Consider the following 23,352-nt stretch of genomic DNA (forward strand, 5'->3'; position numbering starts at 1 on the left):
TGACAACTACCACTTTAACCTTTATTAATTCGGTTATTTTGACAGTTACAGGGTGGCTCAATGTATGGTCCGTTTGAAAAACTAGACTTTCTGTCCTTTTTAGAACTGATTTTTTGACCACACTGTATTTTATAATTTGGCGTCTTTCTGCACCCATTCCTAGAACAAACCGGGTCTAACATGACAAAAACCAAGAAACATGTTTTGGGAGACCAAAAATATCAAATTTCGCATAAAATGGTACCTAAATATCTCAAAAACGGTTACAGATAGGTACATTAATATAGGAAATATGTCTAGAATTTGAAAAAAAATGAAAAAATATACAGGGTATCCCACTCCGGTTAATTAATTGCACGCATATTTTCTTATTTTTTAATTAAAAAATGTTTTTTTAGACCAATTAAGATAATTCAGGAAGTTAGTGGGTCTTGTTAGGTTAGGTTAGGTTAATTATTAGGAATTACTGGGCATTACAAGAAATTATATTGGGCATTACTGGCATATTAGGAGTTAGTGTACAAAATTTGACTCTTACTATTACAAATAGTCTACTTCTCCCCTGACCGGATTTGCATTTTTATTGGCGCAAAATCCTGGATGGGAATTGGTTGGGAACGCAAGGGTTTTGATTAGTTTTGACGTAACGGACTTACCTTCTCCAATTTCGTCCTGTTTGTTGGGAGTATAATTTCATGTCAATAAACGAGCATGGTTAATAGTTATTTTCATTTAAATAGTCTTTTGCATGCACGTTTGCTGTATTAGTGATTTACTTTTTGCCTAATAACCGTTTCTTTCTTTTCAGTGAGACTGCACGACAGTATACAGGAAGAGAACTTTCATTACTTAGTATTCGATTTGTAAGTATTCTATGATTTCAAATCTGTCACTGTGACAGGCAAATTGAATAACGCTGTGTATCAGATACTAGCGAGTTGTGAAATGGATTCACTCGCGTTATTGGCAACAAATCGCTATATCGATTCGATTGGTTCCCAACGGGGATTGCGTGTCATTTTCGGTCTGCAAATCAATTGAAAACGAATAATTTAACACAAAAAATTACACAGTAAAACATCTGGGAATTTTTATTGTTTGCCACCGAAAGTGGGTCAGTTTGTTCTGGCTGATGACAAATTACACCCAGCCCTGCTGTTCGTGACCTACCTTCAGTGGAATGTGTCTGGGTTAAGCCGAATTTAGACAAAATAGTTGTTTTAGCCGAACCTTTGTTAGTTTTTCTTCAGAGAACGAAATGATTTCTTGACATTTGGTGAAGGAATTATCATTCGACGTTACTTTCAGCTTAATATTCCAGGGAAGAAGTTAAGACTGTCACATTGAAAATCATCTTAAGCTAAAAACTAGGAGGAGCGAATGAAGAAGCCTAGCATACACAAGCGAAAGTTACCAAAAAAATACTAAACTAACATTTGACATAACCTGCGTTTATCTTGTATGATTTCTGCTGTGTAAATCATACCGCCAATCACATTTGACCACTACTGCCAACCTAATTTACAATCGCTCCCCCTAGTTTTTTAAATAGATTATAGAACTAACTTTTTTTTAGGTTATGGTTTGTTGATTTTGATGAATTGCTGAACTTTCAGGGTAACCGGAGGTGAATTGTTCGAAGACATCGTGGCAAGAGAATTTTATTCCGAAGCGGACGCCTCGCATTGCATCCAACAAATCCTAGAATCCGTGAATCATTGCCATCAAAATGGCGTCGTACATAGGGATCTTAAAGTAAGTAAAACCAAAACGGTTGACAATTGGCGTTTCAAGGTAAGAGATACACTCCCTCTGGTGATCAGTTTTGGAAACAGTTTCGGGCATTTTGGTTGACACGTGACAGTGTCTGAAATTGTTTCAGCCGGAAAATTTGCTGTTAGCCAGCAAAGCCAAAGGAGCGGCGGTAAAACTGGCCGATTTCGGGCTGGCCATTGAGGTGCAGGGTGAACAACAGGCGTGGTTCGGATTCGCCGGTACGCCCGGGTACTTGTCCCCGGAGGTGCTGAAAAAGGAACCGTACGGAAAACCGGTGGATATTTGGGCATGCGGCGTCATTCTGTACATCTTACTGGTGGGCTATCCGCCATTTTGGGATGAGGACCAGCATAGGCTCTATGCACAAATCAAGGCTGGAGCTTATGATGTAAGTGACCCAAGTTGGACGTATCAGTAGCACAGAGTTACGCCACTGCATGACGTTTAATTATGAAAGTTCGGTAAAATTCGGTGACAGGTGTCATTCAAATAATGTAGTTTTCGTAGCCGACAATTTTCTGACAGTTCTATCCACAAAAAACGATAATTGGCGCCATTTATTTTAATTTTGACAGTTTTGACGTTAGTGACAGTTGTCACGTGATTGTAGAACACTATTTAGCTGGACGGTCACGTGACAATTGTCAAAATAACTATCATTAATCTCAGAAACACGTTTTATATCAAATACTGCAAGAAAACGTTTTTAAATCCTGATTTTTGCAACTTTTGAGCATGGTTTGACAGTTTTGAGGTTAGTGGTAGTTGTCACGTGATTGTATAACACTATTTAGTTAGACGGTTACGTGACAATTGGGAAAATAACTGTCATTAATCTTAGAAACACGTTTTATATCAAATACTGCAAGAAAACGTTTTTAAATCCTGATTTTTGCAACTTTTGAGCATGGTTTGACAGTTTTGACGTTAGTGGTAGTTGTCACGTGATTGTATAACACTATTTAGTTAGACGGTTACGTGACAATTGGGAAAATAACTGTCATTAATCTTAGAAACACGTTTTATATCAAATACTGCAAGAAAACGTTTCTAAACCCTGATTTTGTCAACTTTTGAGCATGGTTTGACAGTTTTGACGTTAGTGACAGTTGTAACGTGATTTCAGAAGAGTATTTAGTTAGACGGTCACGTGACAATTGGCAAAATAACTGTCATAAATCTCAGAAACACGTTGTATATCAAATATTGCAAGAAAACGTTTCTAAATTTGATTTTTGCAACTTTTAAGCACAGTTTGACAGTTTTGACGTTAGTGGCAGTTATCACGTGATTTCAGAAGACTATTTAGATAGACGGTCACGTGACAATTGGCAAAATAACTGTCATAAATCTCAGAAACACGTTTTATATCAAATATTGCAAGAAAACGTTTCTAAATTTGATTTTTGCAACTTTTAAGCACAGTTTGACAGTTTTGACGTTAGTGGCAGTTATCACGTGATTTCAGAAGACTATTTAGATAGACGGTCACGTGACAATTGACAAAATAACTGTCTTAAATCTCAGAAACACGTTTTATATCAAATACTGCAAGACGTTTCTAAATCCTGATTTTTGCAACTTTTGAGCTTGATTTCACAGTTTTGACGTTGTCACGTGATTTCAGAAGACTATTTAGCTATACTATTAAGTGACAATTGGCAAAATCACTGTCATAATTCTCAGAAAATCGTTTGGTTTCGAAAACTGTGTTAAAATGTAATTCTTGCAAATTCTAACAATAGTGACAGACATCACGTGGTTTTAGAGTATAATTTGAAGTAAGAAAATTACTGTTTTAAGCGCATTTTTAGAATCCTCATTAAATTTCCTATTCAATAAACTGAAAAAGTATATGAAAAGTATCACAACCAACATAATGGCATTAACGTAATACAAAAAACAGGAGAACGGTAGAAGAACTACAAAAACGGTAGATCTGGCATTGCTGTACGTCAATGTCAATATTGTCAATAAATCTATGTGGATCTTTGTCTGTTTCATGTACTGTCTCTCTTGCACTCACAAACCGATTAAAAGCGACGTTGCCAAAAGTAAAAAACTGTGTTAAATCACTTGATACATTTTTTTGATTATAGTAGCATCGTTTATGACAACCAGGCTTTGTGGTGTCAAAGATCTGTCAAAGCAGTGGCGTGAAAAATCCGCGCATTACGTGTATAAAATGAAAGTAAAACATAATGTAATGCGATAGTATCCGAGTCCTGAATGGGACACTGTGACGCCCGAAGCCAAGAACCTCATCAATCAAATGCTCACCGTCGATCCGAGCAAACGGATTACGGCTTCCGACGCTTTGAAACATCCCTGGATTTGCGTAAGCTTTGTTCGATTACCTTCTTAACCAAAAGGTAAGCCGTGATTTTTTCTTGCAGCAAAGGGAACGCGTCGCCTCCGTTGTACACCGCCAAGAAACTGTGGATTGCCTCAAAAAGTTCAATGCCAGGCGTAAGCTTAAGGTAAGTTTTGGACACTTTTTTTTTTCAGGTTAGTTTCAATGGAGTAATTGTTTCAGGGTGCTATTCTAACAACGATGTTAGCGACCAGGAACTTTTCGAGTAAGTCTTCCTTTTGGTTGTCATTTACTTCAATTTAGTCACGTTTTCTGTCAAAGTCCTTAGATATTACTAACGCTACTAACAAGTACATTTTCCAATCCTCTTTCAACACTTTTACAAAGAATAGCTATTTAACAAGAAGAGATAGTCGGTGCAGTTCCTTTCTCGGTTTGTCTTTGATAGGAAACATGTTGCCAGCTGTCTCATTCCAATTCTAATAATCATTGGAAGATATTAATCCTTATGACCTAGTCTGATATGTGGCAACGTTCTTCACTAACCTGAATGAACGATCAAAGCCGATATCAGTCGATTACATTGGTAGGAAGAGGTCTTCTGGTTAAATAGCTGGTCTTTGACAAAAATAAGGTAAAAGACGGTTGAAGCTGTCACATTCAGTTCTAAATAGACATTTCAGCTAAAAGTTGCAAAGTCACAGTTACCAACATCGAAAGCTTGCGGACATTCAAACTCACGTGACACTTTTCACCAAATTGACCACTAGATGTCACTTGAGATCAGTATAATAAACTTAGTGGACAATTTTTAACAGTCTTTTACCCACATCCTTGCATAAAGTTTTTAACCAAAAAAAAAACAAACTGTTAGAACAAGCATTGAGTAGTTGGTAATTTTGTTTTGCCGGTTGACGCGGACTTGTCACCTAACCTCACTTCACTTCACCTTGACGCAACCAGAATGCGGTAAGAACACTTTATGCAACCAGCCAGATCACGTTTCGAATCAAGCGATCATAATGCGCAGCCCATACTGATTATGTGCGATCATCGTTTTTTGATTTTTGATCAATGTGTGTGTGTTGTTTTTGGCAAATTCCACGTTGTGCATGGAAACGTCCATTTTCAGCTTTTTAACCGCCACCATTCATTTCGATCACGTGTTCGCTCATCTTTGGCTTATTTTTGGACGATTTGTTGTTTAATTGTTTTTGGCGGGTGGATTGTACGATTTCGATTTGTGTAGTGTTTTTATTGTCTGTTCGTTATACGTACCGGACGGCCCAAAGTGGGACGGAGTGCATGATAAACATTTAGAATTTCAAGAAAAAGCCACTCTGTACAGGTGTGGTAAATCCAAAAGCGACCATAGGAAAACCGTGTAACGGACAGAGAAACGTAGGTAATTGCATGCGCGGGAGAAAGACAGAAAACGAAAAAAATATCAAGTAGGCCATATTTTTAGCGCGCCGTTGCCAGACGCCGTAAGTAAGTTTGTCGAGGGTATTGAATACATACGGCGTTTGGCAACAGCGCGCTAAAAATATGGCCTACTTGATGTTTTTTTCGTTTTCTTTCTCCCGCGCATGCAATTATCTACGTTTCTCTGTCCGTTACACGGTTTTCCTATGGTCGCTTTTGGATTTACCACACCTGTATGTGTGTAAAGATGAAGTCTTGATGGTGATCGCTTAACGCAAATTTTTGGTACACAATTTGACAGTTGACAATGACATTATAGTATCAGACACTTACATCAAACTGATTTATCATTTATTATACTTATATCATTTTGGTGTTTGAGTTGGCGATCACCAGTTTCAAGACTCAAACATTAAATGTTTTAAGCGTATAAACGTCAAACAAACGGACTTAGAATAGCAAAATTAGTATCAAAACATGGCAGTATTGAAATTGGTGACTTTTTCTAGGTAGAAGTATCATTGTGAAGAAAGGGGACGGATCCCAAGTGAAAGAGAGCACCGACAGTTCTACGACCCTCGAAGATGACGACATCAAAGGTAAGACCTTTTACTGAACTTGCGTGTTAACTTGTGTTTGACCAATCTAACTTCTGGAAAACATTGTTTTGGAACGTCACCTTGTTTAGGCCGTACTAACAAACGTCACACTTGTGTGACTGACAGTCATACATCACACCGTCATTTCTTTCGTGACTACTTTCTCTCATCCTGTTCTCTAGTTTTTTTTTTGTAAATAGTGGACCATCATTCATCCCACATACCACTGGTTTATTGTTTCCGAAAGGTGTGAATTATGCCATTTTTTGCACCATTGACGTGTCAAAACGGCGTAGTTCCACCAACTATACATCGAACTGTTTTCACACTCTTGTCACTTGTTTTCGCACTGTGTGACCGCTTTCAGGTTAGATTAGCCCATTTAAATGTGTCACGTGATTTAGCAGTTATAATCAAGCAGTTGCTGGCTTTGACGTGACGTTATTATTTTGAACGCATTTAAATGGATCATTCACACCATCATAATCTTGTCACTATTTGCATGTTACTTTTTCGATTGCATTTTGTGAGGGAAATCAGCTATTTAAGTGACATTAATCATTACCGAAACACTATTATTAGTATTAAATTGGCATTTTAGAATGCGTCCCCCATTTTAGAACCCTTAAGCTCGGTTCTCATGTATCCGGAATTATAACGGAGTGCGGAATGAATGCTTTTTACGCACGGAAAACTACTTTTCGTTCACATGTGACAAGTGACACAGCTGCGGAATGGTTGACGGAATAGTGTTAATACAAGTGGGTTATACAGGCGATTTTGTCTTTGACTGTCCTTTCAAACTGTGTTTCTGGCAGTTCAAACTTTGACACTGTTTTTCTCTCTAACTGTACTCAATTTGGTAGTGGTTTTTTAGGCTATTGGATAGGAAATTTAATAAGGATTCCAAAAATGTGCTTAAAACTGTCATTTTCACACTACAAGTGGGTTTTACAGGCGATTTTGTCTTTGACTGTCCTTTCAAACTGTGTTTCTAGCAGTTCAAATTTTGACACTGTTTTTCTAACTGACTATACTCGATTTTTTAGTGTTTGTTAGACTATTGGATAGGAAATTTAATGAGGATTCTAAAAATGTGCTTAAAACTGTCATTTTCACACTACAAGTGGGTTTTACAGGCGATTTTGTCTTTGACTGTCCTTTCAAACTGTGTTTCTAGCAGTTCAAATTTTGACACTGTTTTTCTAACTGACTATACTCGATTTTTTAGTGTTTGTTAGACTATTGGATAGGAAATTTAATGAGGATTCCAAAAATGTGCTTAAAGCTGTCATTTTCACACCACAAATGGGTTTTACAGGCGATTTTGTGCTTGACCGTCCTTTCAAACTGTGTTTCTGTTAATTCAAACTTTAACACTGTTTTTCTCTCTGACTGTACTCAATTTGGTAGTGTTTTTTTAGGTTAGTAGATAGGAAATTTAATAAGGATTCTAAAAATGTGCTAAAAACTGTCATTTTCACACTACAAGTGGGTTTTACAGGCGATTTTGTCTTTGACTGTCCTTTCAAACTGTGTTTCTAGCAGTTCAAATTTTGACACTGTTTTTCTAACTGACTATACTCGATTTTTTAGTGTTTGTTAGACTATTGGATAGGAAATTTAATGAGGATTCTAAAAATGTGCTTAAAACTGTCATTTTCACACTACAAGTGGGTTTTACAGGCGATTTTGTCTTTGACTGTCCTTTCAAACTGTGTTTCTAGCAGTTCAAATTTTGACACTGTTTTTCTAACTGACTATACTCGATTTTTTAGTGTTTGTTAGACTATTGGATAGGAAATTTAATGAGGATTCCAAAAATGTGCTTAAAGCTGTCATTTTCACACCACAAATGGGTTTTACAGGCGATTTTGTGCTTGACCGTCCTTTCAAACTGTGTTTCTGTTAATTCAAACTTTAACACTGTTTTTCTCTCTGACTGTACTCAATTTGGTAGTGTTTTTTTAGGTTAGTAGATAGGAAATTTAATAAGGATTCTAAAAATGTGCTAAAAACTGTCATTTTCACACTACAAGTGGGTTTTACAGGCGATTTTGTCTTTGACTGTCCTTTCAAACTGTGTTTCTAGCAGTTCAAATTTTGACACTGTTTTTCTAACTGACTATACTCGATTTTTTAGTGTTTGTTAGACTATTGGATAGGAAATTTAATGAGGATTCTAAAAATGTGCTTAAAACTGTCATTTTCACACTACAAGTGGGTTTTACAGGCGATTTTGTCTTTGACTGTCCTTTCAAACTGTGTTTCTAGCAGTTCAAATTTTGACACTGTTTTTCTAACTGACTATACTCGATTTTTTAGTGTTTGTTAGACTATTGGATAGGAAATTTAATGAGGATTCTAAAAATGTGCTTAAAACTGTCATTTTCACACTACAAGTGGGTTTTACAGGCGATTTTGTCTTTGACTGTCCTTTCAAACTGTGTTTCTAGCAGTTCAAATTTTGACACTGTTTTTCTAACTGACTATACTCGATTTTTTAGTGTTTTTTTAGACTATTGGATAGGAAATTTAATGAGGATTCTAAAAATGTGCTTAAAACTGTCATTTTCACACCACAAATGGGTTTTACAGGCGATTTTGTCCTTGACTGTCCTTTCAAACTAGGTTTCTGTTAGTTCAAACTTTGACACTGTTTTTCTTTCTGACTGTACTCAATTTGGTAGTGTTTTTATGGGTTGGTAGATAGGAAATTTAATGAGGATTCCAAAAATGTGCTTAAAACTGTCATTTTCACACTACAAGTGGGTTTTACAGGCGATTTTGTCTTTGACTGTCCTTTCAAACTGTGTTTCTAGCAGTTCAAATTTTGACACTGTTTTTCTAAGTGACTATACTTGATTTTTTAGTGTTTTTTTAGACTATTGGATAGGAAATTTAATAGGGATTCCAAAAATGTGCTTAAAACTGTCATTTTCACACTACAAGTGGGTTTTACAGGCGATTTTGTCTTTGACTGTCCTTTCAAACTGTGTTTCTAGCAGTTCAAATTTTGACACTGTTTTTCTAAGTGACTATACTTGATTTTTTAGTGTTTTTTTAGACTATTGGATAGGAAATTTAATAGGGATTCCAAAAATGTGCTTAAAACTGTCATTTTCACACTACAAGTGGGTTTTACAGGCGATTTTGTCTTTGACTGTCCTTTCAAACTGTGTTTCTAGCAGTTCAAATTTTGACACTGTTTTTTTAACTGACTATACTTGATTTTTTAGTGTTTTTTTAGACTATTGGATAGGAAATTTAATAGGGATTCCAAAAATGTGCTCAAAACTGTCATTTTCACACCACAAATGGCTTTTACAGGCGATTTTGTCCTTGACTGTCCTTTCAAACTGTGTTTCTGTTAGTTCAAACTTTGACACTGCTTTTCTCTCTGACTGTACTCAATTTGGTAGTGTTTTTTTTTAGGTTACTGGATAGGAAATTTAATGAGGATTCCAAAAATGTGCTTAAAACTGTCATTTTCTCACTCCAAGTGAGTTTAACAGACGATTTTGTCGCTGACTGTGTTTTCAAACTTTGGCAGCACTTTTCTCCCTGACTGTACCGAATTTAGTGATATTTTTTTAGGCTATTGGATAGGAAATTTAATGAGGATTCCAAAAATGTGCTTAAAACTGTCATTTTCACACCACAAATGGGTTTTGCAGGCGATTTTGTCCTTGACTGTCTTTTCAAACTGTGTTTCTGCCAGTTCAAATTTTGACACCACTTTTCTCCCTGACTGTCCTCAATTTGGTAGTGTTTTTTTAGGTTAGTAGATAGGAAATTTAACGAGGATTCCAAAAATGTGCTTAAAACTGTCATTTTCACACCACAAATGGGTTTTACAGGCGATTTTGTCCTTGACTGTCTTTTCAAACTGTGTTTCTGCCAGTTCAAATTTTGACACCACTTTTCTCCCTGACTGTCCTCAATTTGGTAGTGTTTTTTTAGGTTAGTAGATAGGAAATTTAACGAGGATTCCAAAAATGTGCTTAAAACTGTCATTTTCACACCACAAATGGGTTTTACAGGCGATTTTGTCCTTGACTGTCTTTTCAAACTGTGTTTCTGCCAGTTCAAATTTTGACACCACTTTTCTCCCTGACTGTCCTCAATTTGGTAGTGTTTTTTTAGGTTAGTAGATAGGAAATTTAACGAGGATTCCAAAAATGTGCTTAAAACTGTCATTTTCACACCACAAATGGGTTTTACAGGCGATTTTGTCCTTGACTGTCTTTTCAAACTGTGTTTCTGCCAGTTGGGGGTAACTTTGGACAAAATCAATTAGCGTAGTGTAAAAATCGTTTTCGTTCATCTCCACGGACATATTTGCTTTGCTGTTTCTGTTTTCTGTCTCTGTCATGATTATGATGTTTACGCGCGGAAAATATCAAAATATGCAATCCGGTCCGGATAGACGGACAGAACGCTGATTGGCTGAACGATTTTCCGCTCTCCGCATTCCGCGAATGTTCCGGATTCATGTGTACCAAGCTTTATACAGTGTGGCTTAAAAATAATATCCCCTCTAGAACGTACGTATTTTTAAATAAACACGTGACAAGTGTATATTCCCAGTCAATAATTTCTTTGTGTTCTGGACACCGTTCAGAAGACAAGAAGGGCGGAGTCGACCGTAGTTCTACTGTTATTGCCAAAGAGCCCGAAGGTAATTTCCTTTGACCTTTTATCACTACACCTTTTGTTATCCTTTTCTATGTTATTGTTTCAATGTTGCTTTATTTCAAGACCAGGGCAGAACACGTGACTTTGACAGTTCAATTCAGAAATAGCGTGTATAATTACTCACTTGAAACATGACAAACCCAGTTGCTGTCTTAACACTACCAAAATCTTCGCAACAATAATTATTACTGTGTAGTAAGAAAAAAATCATGGCGGCGCCCATTCGAACTGTCAAACGTCATTCTGGAATGGTCTGTCGAAAGCCGGGAAACCTCAACGTCAATTCGAAAATGACAGGCATTGAAATCAATATCAGTGTGCCTGGACAGGGAACGCTAAACTTTGCTATTGTTTCAACCTCGTTTCAGCTTGTTGGGCTTATTTGTATACATCTAAAAGCGATACTAAAACTGTTAATTTGTTTTATCGCCTCCTCTAATTCACTCCGTTCTATCTATAGAGCTATTAATACGGCTTTTCTCCGAATCGCACTTGAAAAACATTTCAATGATCGAAATTAATCAAACTCGATTCAGATTTATCTCGGTCGTTATTGTTGATAATTTTTCAATTGGTCTGGATGTTTCGAAAACGATTTTTGGTTTCCTAGCTTTGACTTTTCCATTTATATAATTTGTTGTCCAGTACCGGCTTCCACTAATTATTGCTTCCGTTTAATTTCAAATAAGCTGAGCTTTTTTATTTAATTATGTGTAAAGGCGTGTTTTACACACACAGATGTCAAAGTTTCGTTTTGTTTATACCGAGTGAACAGGTAATTAGTAAGCACTTGTAGTTGCATGGTTGGCATGTTTAAATTAGTTCAATTTATACAGGGCGATTGAGTACTTTAGTTGTGTCTCGAATTTGTTGTAGAGTCCGGGTCTGTACTGAGAATTCTCTGAATCACTCTGTATGGTAATTTATTTTTTTTTTAGACAACCAGCACATCTGCCTACTCGATGTTCCAACATGCTGTCACTGATATCATTATAATAATATACTGAAGTGAACAACGTGTTTACCTACAGGGTGTCTCAAACTTTTTTGTTGGTTGGATAATTAATTAATTTCAAAAAGTATTAAAAAAGACCCCTAATTTCAATTTTTTTGAAAAATTAAAAATTTTAAAGTGCTTTTTTATTCTTATTTCACCTAATTTGAGGGTCTTTTGTATAAATATGCCCTTTGCTGTGTATTGGAACCCTCCTGGAGCAAAATAAAAAATTACCAAAATTGCACTTTTTGCAAAAATGGAGTTTTTTAAGAGATACATGAAAATCTGACTAAAAAATATTTACAATATAATATGTGATATTATGGTAAAGGAAATTTGACGCCCTCTAGCGGCCAAACGGTATGACCAATCAACTCATGTGGGGATATTTTTGGAAAGCTTGTAATCTGCACTCTCTTTTGTTTTCTACGACATTTTGACGTATCTTGTCAAGTAAGGGAGTAAATTAGGGTGAAAGCAGCGGGTGTCTAAAAATTAGTGATTTTATGGTGAAGCAACTTTGACGCCCTCTAGCGGCCAAACGGTATGACCAATCAACTCATGTGGGGATATTTTTAGAAAGCTTGAACTCTGCTCTATCTTTTGTTTTCTATGACATTTTGACGTATCTTGTCAAGTAAGGGAGTAAATTAGGGTGAAAGTAGCGGGTGTCTAAAAATTAGTGATTTTATGGTGAACCAACTTTGACGCCCTCTAGCGGCCAAACGGTATGACCAATCAACTCATGTGGGGATATTTTTAGAAAGCTTGAACTCTGCTCTATCTTTTGTTTTCTATGACATTTTGACGTATCTTGTCAAGTAAGGGAGTAAATTAGGGTGAAAGCAGCGGGTGTCTAAAAATTAGTGATTTTATGGTGAAGCAACTTTGACGCCCTCTAGCGGCCAAACGGTATGACCAATCAACTCATGTGGGGATATTTTTGGAAAGCTTGTAATCTGCACTCTCTTTTGTTTTCTACGACATTTTGACGTATCTTGTCAAGTAAGGGAGTAAATTAGGGTGAAAGCAGCGGGTGTCTAAAAATTAGTGATTTTATGGTGAAGCAACTTTGACGCCCTCTAGCGGCCAAACGGTATGACCAATCAACTCATGTGGGGATATTTTTAGAAAGCTTGAACTCTGCTCTATCTTTTGTTTTCTATGACATTTTGACGTATCTTGTCAAGTAAGGGAGTAAATTAGGGTGAAAGTAGCGGGTGTCTAAAAATTAGTGATTTTATGGTGAACCAACTTTGACGCCCTCTAGCGGCCAAACGGTATGACCAATCAACTCATGTGGGGATATTTTTAGAAAGCTTGAACTCTGCTCTATCTTTTGTTTTCTATGACATTTTGACGTATCTTGTCAAGTAAGGGAGTAAATTAGGGTGAAAGTAGCGGGTGTCTAAAAATTAGTGATTTTATGGTGAACCAACTTTGACGCCCTCTAGCGGCCAAACGGTATGACCAATCAACTCATGTGGGGATATTTTTAGAAAGCTTCAACTCTGCTCTATCTTTTGTTTTCTATGACATTTTGACGTATCTTGTCAAGTAAGGGAGTAAATTAGGGTGAAAGCAGCGGGTGTCTAAAAATTAGTGATTTTATGGTGAAGCAACTTTGACGCCCTCTAGCGGCCAAACGGTATGACCAATCAACTCATGTGGGGATATTTTTGGAAAGCTTGTAATCTGCACTCTCTTTTGTTTTCTACGACATTTTGACGTATCTTGTCAAGTAAGGGAGTAAATTAGGGTGAAAGCAGCGGGTGTCTAAAAATTAGTGATTTTATGGTGAACCAACTTTGACGCCCTCTAGCGGCCAAACGGTATGACCAATCAACTCATGTGGGGATATTTTTAGAAAGCTTGAACTCTGCTCTATCTTTTGTTTTCTATGACATTTTGACGTATCTTGTCAAGTAAGGGAGTAAATTAGGGTGAAAGCAGCGGGTCTCTAAAAATTAGTGATTTTATGGTGAAGCAACTTTGACGCCCTCTAGCGGCCAAACGGTATGACCAATCAACTCATGTGGGGATATTTTTAGAAAGCTTGAACTCTGCTCTATCTTTTGTTTTCTATGACATTTTGACGTATCTTGTCAAGTAAGGGAGTAAATTAGGGTGAAAGTAGCGGGTGTCTAAAAATTAGTGATTTTATGGTGAAGCAACTTTGACGCCCTCTAGCGGCCAAACGGTATGACCAATCAACTCATGTGGCGATATTTTTAGAAAGCTTGAACTCTGCTCTATCTTTTGTTTTCTATGACATTTTGACGTATCTTGTCAAGTAAGGGAGTAAATTAGGGTGAAAGCAGCGGGTGTCTAAAAATTAGTGATTTTATGGTGAAGCAACTTTGACGCCCTCTAGCGGCCAAACGGTATGACCAATCAACTCATGTGGGGATATTTTTGGAAAGCTTGTAATCTGCACTCTCTTTTGTTCTCTATGATATTTTGACGTATCTTGTCAAGTAAGGGAGTCATTTAGGCTCAAGGCAAGGTGTGTCAAAAAAGATGCTATTTTTACAAAAAGTGCAATTTTGGCAATTTTTAATTTTGCTCCAGAAGGGTTCCAATGCACAGCAAAGGGTATATTTATACAAAAAGACCTTAAATAAGGTGAATTAAGAACAAAAAAAGCACTTGAAAAAAAAATTGGAAAAATGGGGGGGGGGGGGGGGTTATTAGCACCTTATTTAGATATTGCACTCTCATCTCTGTTAACGGGCAATATCCATAAAAAAAAAACCACTAAAACCAAAAGAAAATTTTTTTCTACAAACACACCCGTACTACAAAATAAACAAAAAAACATAGGTGTGCGGATTCAGCACAGGACCGGTCTAATAATAGTTGCCCACTTAGAATTTCACTCGAAGTCAGAGAGAGTCAGTTTAATTTCGGACATTGCGACCAGCTAACCGACACTAGCGCCGCTAACCGGACATTGTTAAAATCGCCATTAGTTTTTTTTCTGTGCGGTTAATTTTAGTTTTGGTTTTTAATTGATCCTAACCAGAAACTGATATCATTTTGAAGTCGGTTCGCCGGACTGTTTCTCGTTTTGTTGATAGTTTCTTCAAAATTGGGTGCTTCGGGAACAGCATGTCCGCTTTGGCGGCTGTTTTAGGGACGTCCAAACGACGGGAAAGTATGTAGAATTTTTTTCAATCCAGTTAACTTACCAATCGCCCCTCGCTTTACTTACCAGACTTAAAAACTTGTTAATTAGGGAAATTGTTATAACATTAGGGGCGGGTACGCCGCCGCTATCGCCCAGGGCACCCCTGGGTTCAGGTTCGCCGTCGGGAAGCGTGGCCACCAATTCAACCCCGAAAAACAACCCCCTCAATTTGGGGCAGGCGCTGTTGCAAAGCGTTCAAGGTTAGCGGAGGACTGAGAGAGTGACTCTTGATTTTGCTGTGTTTTTAAAACTAACACACACTACTCGTTTGTTGTCATCGTGTTGTTAATTTGGTAGGAATCGGCAACGTTGCACTCGGTGCTATTTCAATAATTGTTCTTGCGTAAGTTAGGAGCGATGCCAAACGTCTGACAACAATGTAATCACACAGAAGACTAAACAAGTTATGGTTCATTTTTTTTTCCGTGGCGGTTACGTCATCAAGTGCTCCGCCATATTGAAATTTACGCACGTCGTTTATTACAAGCTGAACTATCCATCTTTTTGATCACCTGTTTGGACGTTGCCGTATTGACAAATTCCTCTTTAAACCTCACAATATGTATCTTTCATTAAGCAATTATAAATAAGAAAATGAGAAAACGTTATTGTTTTGAAAAAAACATTCTAAGAATCTCACATGTTTTTTTAGGTTAGTGGATAGGAAATTTAATGAGGATTTCAAAAATGTGCTTAAAACTGTCATTTTCACACCACAAATGGGTTTTACAGGCGATTTTGTCCTTGACTGTCCTTTCAAACTGTGTTTCTGTCAGTTCAAACTTTGACACTGTTTTTCTCTCTGACTGTACTCAATTTGGTAATGTTTTTTTAGGTTAGTAGATAGGAAATTTAATGAGGATTCCAAAAATGTGCTTAAAACTGTCATTTTCACACCACAAATGGGTTTTACAGGCGATTTTCTCCTTGACTGTCCTTTCAAACTGTGTTTCTAGCAGTTCAAACTTTGACACTGTTTTTCTCTCTGACTGTACTCAATTTGGTAGTGTTTTTTTAGGTTAGTAGATAGGAAATTTAATGAGGATTCCAAAAATGTGCTTAAAACTGTCATTTTCTCACTCCAAGTGAGTTTAACAGACGATTTTGTTACTGACTGTCTTTTCAAACTGTGTTTCTGGCAGTTCAAACTTTGACAGCGCTTTTCTTACTTTTCGTCAACAATGGCGGCCGATTTTCCGAGCCTTGTCGTCCTGATTCATTGCCGACGTGACTAGATGACGTCAAAATTCTATCGCGCTCGGAACGCATATAATAGACAAGAAAGGCAAATGATGACGTAACCGCCACGGGAAAATAAATGGACCATACTTCCCTATGTGTGTCCATTCCATTACTGTCAATTGTCATGTTGAATCTTGCCACAATTAGAATATTAGCGTCTCACTTCAATGACATTTAACGAATCATTTCCGCCATTGTTACAGTTCAAGACTGCTGTAGATTAGCGTTAGAGGGCGTTGCAATAAAAATTCTGACTTCTGTCAGACAGGTGCAACGTTGCCAAGTGTTAATAATAATTAACAGCGCTTCCGCTCTCATTACAGGGACTAAAAAAAAAACTAAAACAATGTAATTTTTTGGAAAAAATCCAGGTCCTTGCTCAAAACGCCCTCGCTTGTTGGACGCAGACGAATTAGTAATTTTTAGTAAGTGCGCGTGATTCTTTTGGTTTTTTTCTCTTATAATTGCACTAACCTAACAATCATTAACAATCATTTTTAATCAAACAACTTTCAAGATTACGCGCCTTCCTTAAACTAGATTACACAAGGAGAAACCCTTTTATTCAATTTGTTGATTGTTCTAACTGCCACAACTAATTGGTTATGGTTATTCCCGTTGACAGGTGTTTGCCAGTGTTGCATGCTTTAGCACGTTTTCGATTGGCGTGTCTAGTGCAAAACCACCGTATTGCCGCACTGTTTCAATAACATTCGATAGAGCAGGCTAGAGATACGTTGGTTTTGCACTAAACTGGCGCAAACGCCATAAGAATTAGTTCAGGTGAGTGTAGAGTTGCATTTGCAGTTAGATAGTTTGGAAAAAGTCTATTTTTAACACAGTTTATTTACCTTCCACCGGTGATCGTACCAGTTCGTCATTATATTTATTGATTCATTCACGTACGAAAATTTACGATCATATTTTGGATCAGGAATGTAAAATTTCCGGAAAATTTTATTTATGGAAGTTTTTCCAGAAAAATTTCAGACTTCTAACCTGAAACGTTCTTGAGATATTGAGCAAAAAACGAGAGTCAACTTTGACGCCCTCTAGCGGCTAATCTGGGCACCTTAGCCTTGCCCGCTCAACGTCACGTGATAGCCCCGTTCATTAGCTTTCTTTTGTTATACAATGTTTTTATACAGGGTGTTTCAAATAAGCTAGTTATGGACGATTTTCTGGAAAAGTGCACCAAAATTTTCTGCTTTCGAGGAGGGTGGTCAAAGTAAGGTTTGTCTCTGGTAACTAGAAACCTCTTGGACCATTTTGAATGTGCCAAGGACCTCCAAACGCTCCTGACAACTTTCCGAAAAGTTTCAGAACCCCCCCAGAATCAGGGTTTCCACTTACCGAAGTGAAGGAGTTAAGACTAAAAGTAATAATATAAATACAGTTGGTTCTTACCCTTTATGGTGCAAACAACGCGAATGTGACGTCAGGATGACGTAATTTGACAGTTGGTTAAGTTACGGTGTTGTCAAACTACGTCATTGTGATGTCACACTCTGGTTGCTCCATAAAGTGCCAAAACGAACGAAACCTACATTCATTTCAGTTCGTTTGTGTCTCCTTGCATTATCTTAAATCTCAAATACGGAATTATTGATTGAATTAGAGAGTGTCTCAAAAATGATGTGGCAACTGACAATCTTTTAAAAAGAGCCAGAAACTTCTACAAGTGTTTCTTCTACAGAAATCCACAAATTTTGAAAATAAACAATTTTCTGAAATTATCTGCGTTTTTTTTTACGGTAAATTTCCAAAATTTGCAATTTTCCGACTGGAAAATTACCGCTTTTACAATCTCTGCTAGACATTAATTTCAATTTAGACTCGTGTGAGCTTTGTTAGTTATTTACACAATTTTTAAATGTTTCACTCTGTATGAAAATTAGATTTGCATGATTTTTAAATGGTTTAGTAGCTTTTACCAATTGCTGGACTAATTACAGTGGAGAAGGTAATACAGTACTTTGTGTATGCTTTTTTTTTACACTTGATTTGAAAACCACCTTGCACATTACAGTTTCTGTCAGATTGTTAATATGCCACGCCTTTTTCAGATGTTAAGCACAAGCTGCAAGGGAAATTCCCTTTTTTTCACAAGAAATAAGTTAAGTGGTTTGGTTTTTGGGTGGTTTTCCGTGTGATTTTTCTTTTTTTTTGGTGTCTCAGGTGACAGTCTGGCAGGAACCGCGTGCTTTTTCCTAACTTTTACGCATGCTCTGGCTAACCACAATGATTACTAACAGGTCGCTTTTTATATTGCATATTATAGAAATTCGGATTGTGTGTCCGGACAAGCCTTTTTCGCAACTCTCCACTAATTCTCAAATGTCAGGTATGAGGTCACGTTACTGTTATGACGTAGCTCGTAGTGTAATAGTTAGAAACTTTCTCGAAATTGACTGAATTGGTTATTAAAACACTTTGTGTATAAGCATGTTTTTAGCGAAGAGAGAAACCGTTAGAAATCAATGAGTTGGACAAAAATGACAATAAAATTACTTAACTAACTCTTCCAGTGTCCAAATCATTGGGTATGTTCACCCGACGTCAAGCGGCTTAGAAGCTAAGCAAGCAGTCCTAACAAACTAAATAGGACCGCTTACTTGACCTCTAAGCCGCTTAGGTGAGCGTACCCATTGATTTCAAATTTTTACCACAAGTTACTGTCAGACTGGATTGTAAAGCTGAATTCATAATTTGAAATCCGCAAGAAGTAAAAAGTAAAGCTCGGTTCTCATGTATCCGGAATTTGTCTTTGACTGTCCTTCCAAACTGTGTTTCTGTTAGTTCAAATTTTGACACTGCTTTTCTAACTGACTATACTCGATTTTTTTGTGTTTTTTTAGACTATTGGATAGGAAATTTAATGAGGATTCCAAAAATGTGCTTAAAACTGTCATTTTCACACCACAAATGGGTTTTACAGGCGATTTTGTCCTTTACTGTCCATTCAAACTGTGTTTCTGTTAGTTCAAACTTTGACACTGTTTTTCTCTCTGACTGTACTCAATTTGGTAGTGTTATTTTAGGTTAGTGGATAGGAAATTTAATGAGGATTCCAAAAATGTGCTTAAAACTGTCATTTTCTCACTCCAAGTGAGTTTAACAGACGATTTTGTCGCTGGCTGTGTTTTCAAACTTTGGCAGCACTTTTCTCCCTGACTGTACCGAATTTAGTGATATTTTTTAGGCTATTGGATAGGAAATTTAATAAGGATTCCAAAAATGTGCTTAAAACTGTCATTTTCACACCACAAATGGGTTTTACAGGCGATTTTGTTCTTGACTGTCCATTCAAACTGTGTTTTTGTTAGTTCAAACTTTGACACTGTTTTTCTCTCTGACTGTATTCAATTTGGTAGTGTTTTTTTAGGTTAGTGGATAGGAAATTTAATGAGGATTCCAAAAATGTGCTTAAAACTGTCATTTTCTCACTCCAAGTGAGTTTAACAGACGATTTTGTCGCTGGCTGTGTTTTCAAACTTTGGCAGCACTTTTCTCCCTGACTGTACCGAATTTAGTGATATTTTTTAGACTATTGGATAGGAAATTTAATGAGGATTCCAAAAATGTGCTTAAAACTGTCATTTTCACACCACAAATGGGTTTTACAGGCGATTTTGTCCTTGACTGTCCTTTCAAACTGTGTTTCTGTTAGTTCAAACTTTGACACTGTTTTTCTCTCTGACTGTACTCAATTTGGTAGTGTTTTTTTAGGTTAGTGGATAGGAAATTTAATGAGGATTCCAAAAATGTGCTTAAAACTGTCATTTTCTCACTCCAAGTGAGTTTAACAGACGATTTTGTCGCTGGCTGTGTTTTCAAACTTTGGCAGCACTTTTCTCCCTGACTGTACCGAATTTAGTGATATTTTTTAGACTATTGGATAGGAAATTTAATAAGGATTCCAAAAATGTGCTTAAAACTGTCATTTTCACACCACAAATGGGTTTTACAGGCGATTTTGTCCTTTACTGTCCATTCAAACTGTGTTTCTGTTAGTTCAAACTTTGACACTGTTTTTCTCTCTGACTGTACTCAATTTGGTAGTGTTTTTTTAGGTTAGTGGATAGGAAATTTAATGAGGATTCCAAAAATGTGCTTAAAACTGTCATTTTCTCACTCCAAGTGAGTTTAACAGACGGTTTTGTCGCTGGCTGTGTTTTCAAACTTTGGCAGCACTTTTCTCCCTGACTGTACCGAATTTAGTGATATTTTTTAGGCTATTGGATAGGAAATTTAATAAGGATTCCAAAAATGTGCTTAAAACTGTCATTTTCACACCACAAATGGGTTTTACAGGCGATTTTGTCCTTGACTGTCCTTTCAAACTGTGTTTCTGTTAGTTCAAACTTTGACACTGTTTTTCTCTCTGACTGTACTCAATTTGGTAGTGTTTTTTTAGGTTAGTGGATAGGAAATTTAATGAGGATTCTAAAAATGTGCTTAAAACTGTCATTTTCTCACTTCAAGTGAGTTTAACAGACGATTTTGTCGCTGGCTGTGTTTTCAAACTTTGGCAGCACTTTTCTCCCTGACTGTACCGAATTTAGTGATATTTTTTTAGGCTATTGGATAGGAAATTTAATAAGGATTCCAAAAATGTGCTTAAAACTGTCATTTTCACACCACAAATGGGTTTTACAGGCGATTTTGTTCTTGACTGTCCTTTCAAACTGTGTTTCTGTTAGTTCAAACTTTGACACTGTTTTTCTCTCTGACTGTACTCAATTTGGTAGTGTTATTTTAGGTTAGTGGATAGGAAATTTAATGAGGATTCCAAAAATGTGCTTAAAACTGTCATTTTCTCACTCCAAGTGAGTTTAACAGACGATTTTGTCGCTGACTGTCTTTTCAAACTGTGTTTCTGGCAGTTCAAACTTTGACAGCGCTTTTCTCTCTGACTGTACCGAATACCTATTCGAAATTTCTGGTTTATTTTTCTGGTTTTTACTTGGCTTACTTGCAGCTACTATGATAGAATAGTCATCGACAAAATCCATTTTCCCTAAAGTTCAGCAAACATTTGAATAGAATAGAAATAAAAAATTCTAACCTAAAATTTATATTGTAAACAAAGAAATAAACTGTCAAATAATCTGTAGTCTGTCAGTTTACTAACATCGAAGCGTCGAACTATGAATTGAAACATTTGCGGAAGGCTACATTAGAAGCATTTTTGTGCACTTGTTGAATACACTTTAGAACACGTTTGATACACATTATTGACACGAAAAAATTATGTCGTTTGCATGGATTTTACATAATTATTGCCTTTACGACAATATTAACATTGATTTTCACGTATAAACCAGTGGTACTTGGTTACTATACACACTGTACAGTAGAGTGGTTCCTTGATAGATGTTGTGTTTGTTTTATGTACACTAATTTGAAAGGGTTATTTTCAGTTTTTTAGATTGTTTTTCTTTTTTTTCCGTAGCTCGTCGCCAAGAAATCATCAAGATTACCGAGCAACTCGTAGAAGCGATCAACACTGGCGACTTTGAAGCTTATACGTGAGTTTTGTTAATTTTAATAAAATAATTCGTGTTCCTAGTTTGTGATTGGTTAACAGCAAACTATTCGGTGTAATTAAGTATTTTTGGATTTTTAGTTTTTAAGTTTGAAACCGTCTAACCGTCCAACTGTCAGACAACCAAGGCCTCCTAATGTATTTCGGCCGCTTCAGTTGTGGGTAAACTCTAAGAGATGGCGCTAATAAAGCAGACATGGTTGCCAACTTTTCCACTATTACTTGCGTAAACGAATGATTTAAGTTAAATTACTCGTATTTTGAAAACAAAACAAGATAAAAATTTCTGGTTTGCTAATAAAGATTCTATTTATTTTAAGTCACCGGACTCTTTTAAGATCAAAAATGGAATTTATAATGTCACATGACAATTTTAAATGTCATTTAAAAGATCACGTAATCGTTTTTTCAGTTTAAACTGATATTTTTTAAAGACACGTGACCTCCTTTACAGTGCAAATGGCCACGTGACAATTTTCAATTATTTTAACGTCAAAACGAAATCCCAAAGATCACGTGATTGTTTTAGATGTCAAAATATTATTTGAATAGTTACGTGACTGCTTATAATGTGCAAATGGTGACGTGACGATTTTCAATAGGTAATCCAAATTTAATTTTTAGCCCACGTGACTCTGTTAGAGTAGTTATGACTATTTTCAATAATTGAATTTCATTTTATAGATTCCTTAACATTTTTTTTACTTTTAAACTCTAAATCTCGTGACAGTTTAAGGTACAAATGGTCACGCGACTGTTTTAAGATTAAAGATGGAATTCATAATGTATTAAGATTAAAATAACCCCCCTCTTGATGAATATTAAAAATAAACTAAACTAAAAATACAATAACGAAGTGAAACACAATAATAATTAAAGAAAACGCACACAAAATCTGTTATTTTGTGCCTGGAAACTAAAACAAAAAATGTGATTTGTCAACAAGACAACGCCGCATTAAAACGCGATTAGTGGTGACATCTCTCGCTGCTTTCTTAAATTAATTTTCCGTTCCATTCCACGGCACTCTTTTTAACGTACAAAACGAATCCTGAAGGTCTCGTGACTCTTTTAGGATTAAAAATGTCACTTGACAGTTTTAAATGTCATTTAAAGGATCACGTAATCGTTTTTCAGTGTTTAACAGTCAAAAGATCGGAATTGCCGCGTCTGGTTTTAAAATTACGCGATCAGTGGTGCCATCTCTCGTTGCCTTTTTAAATTAATTTTGCCCAACAAGTTGGTACATTTAGATTTTTTTTGTTTGGTTGCAGGAAAATTTGTGATCCTCATTTGACCGCCTTCGAGCCGGAAGCGATGGGTAACCTGGTGGAGGGCATGGACTTTCACAAGTTTTACTTTGATAACGGTAAGAATGTAGTTTGTTCACGTACAACTGTCATTTTCGCTTTTTCTCTCGTCAGTGTTGGGGAAAAACTGCAAAGCGGTGAACACGACAATTTTAAATCCCCACGTGCACCTCCTGGGTGAGGACGCCGCCTGCATCGCTTACGTCAGACTGACGCAATACATGGACAAGTAAGTCACACACGTTTTTAGTCA

General features: G+C 36.6%; 1 protein-coding gene across 6 annotated transcripts in view; it reads left to right on the forward strand.

The window, feature by feature from the left end:
* CaMKII (Calcium/calmodulin-dependent protein kinase II) overlaps positions 1 to 23,352 on the forward strand; it is a 43,717-nt gene that overhangs the window by 16,578 nt on the left and 3,787 nt on the right. Inside the window, exons 6-18 of one of the 6 annotated variants that reach the window (XM_081991353.1) lie at positions 809 to 863; positions 1,617 to 1,755; positions 1,883 to 2,164; positions 3,992 to 4,114; positions 4,173 to 4,256; positions 4,313 to 4,355; positions 6,025 to 6,114; positions 10,739 to 10,795; positions 15,068 to 15,199; positions 16,613 to 16,666; positions 21,697 to 21,772; positions 23,064 to 23,158; positions 23,214 to 23,328. In XM_081991353.1, the coding sequence (XP_081847479.1) occupies positions 809 to 863; positions 1,617 to 1,755; positions 1,883 to 2,164; positions 3,992 to 4,114; positions 4,173 to 4,256; positions 4,313 to 4,355; positions 6,025 to 6,114; positions 10,739 to 10,795; positions 15,068 to 15,199; positions 16,613 to 16,666; positions 21,697 to 21,772; positions 23,064 to 23,158; positions 23,214 to 23,328 (1,345 nt within the window). Of the gene's footprint in view, positions 1 to 808; positions 864 to 1,616; positions 1,756 to 1,882; positions 2,165 to 3,991; positions 4,115 to 4,172; positions 4,257 to 4,312; positions 4,356 to 6,024; positions 6,115 to 10,738; positions 10,796 to 15,067; positions 15,200 to 16,612; positions 16,667 to 18,522; positions 18,586 to 21,696; positions 21,773 to 23,063; positions 23,159 to 23,213; positions 23,329 to 23,352 lie in introns of all 6 variants that reach the window. The other 5 variants (XM_081991355.1, XM_081991354.1, XM_081991356.1 and 2 more) reach the window with 5 other exon arrangements.

This window comes from Ips typographus, linkage group LG13, assembly GCF_016097725.1.
Source record: "Ips typographus isolate SLU linkage group LG13, UJ_Ityp_2.0, whole genome shotgun sequence".
Taxonomy (NCBI): Eukaryota; Metazoa; Arthropoda; class Insecta; order Coleoptera; family Curculionidae; genus Ips; species Ips typographus.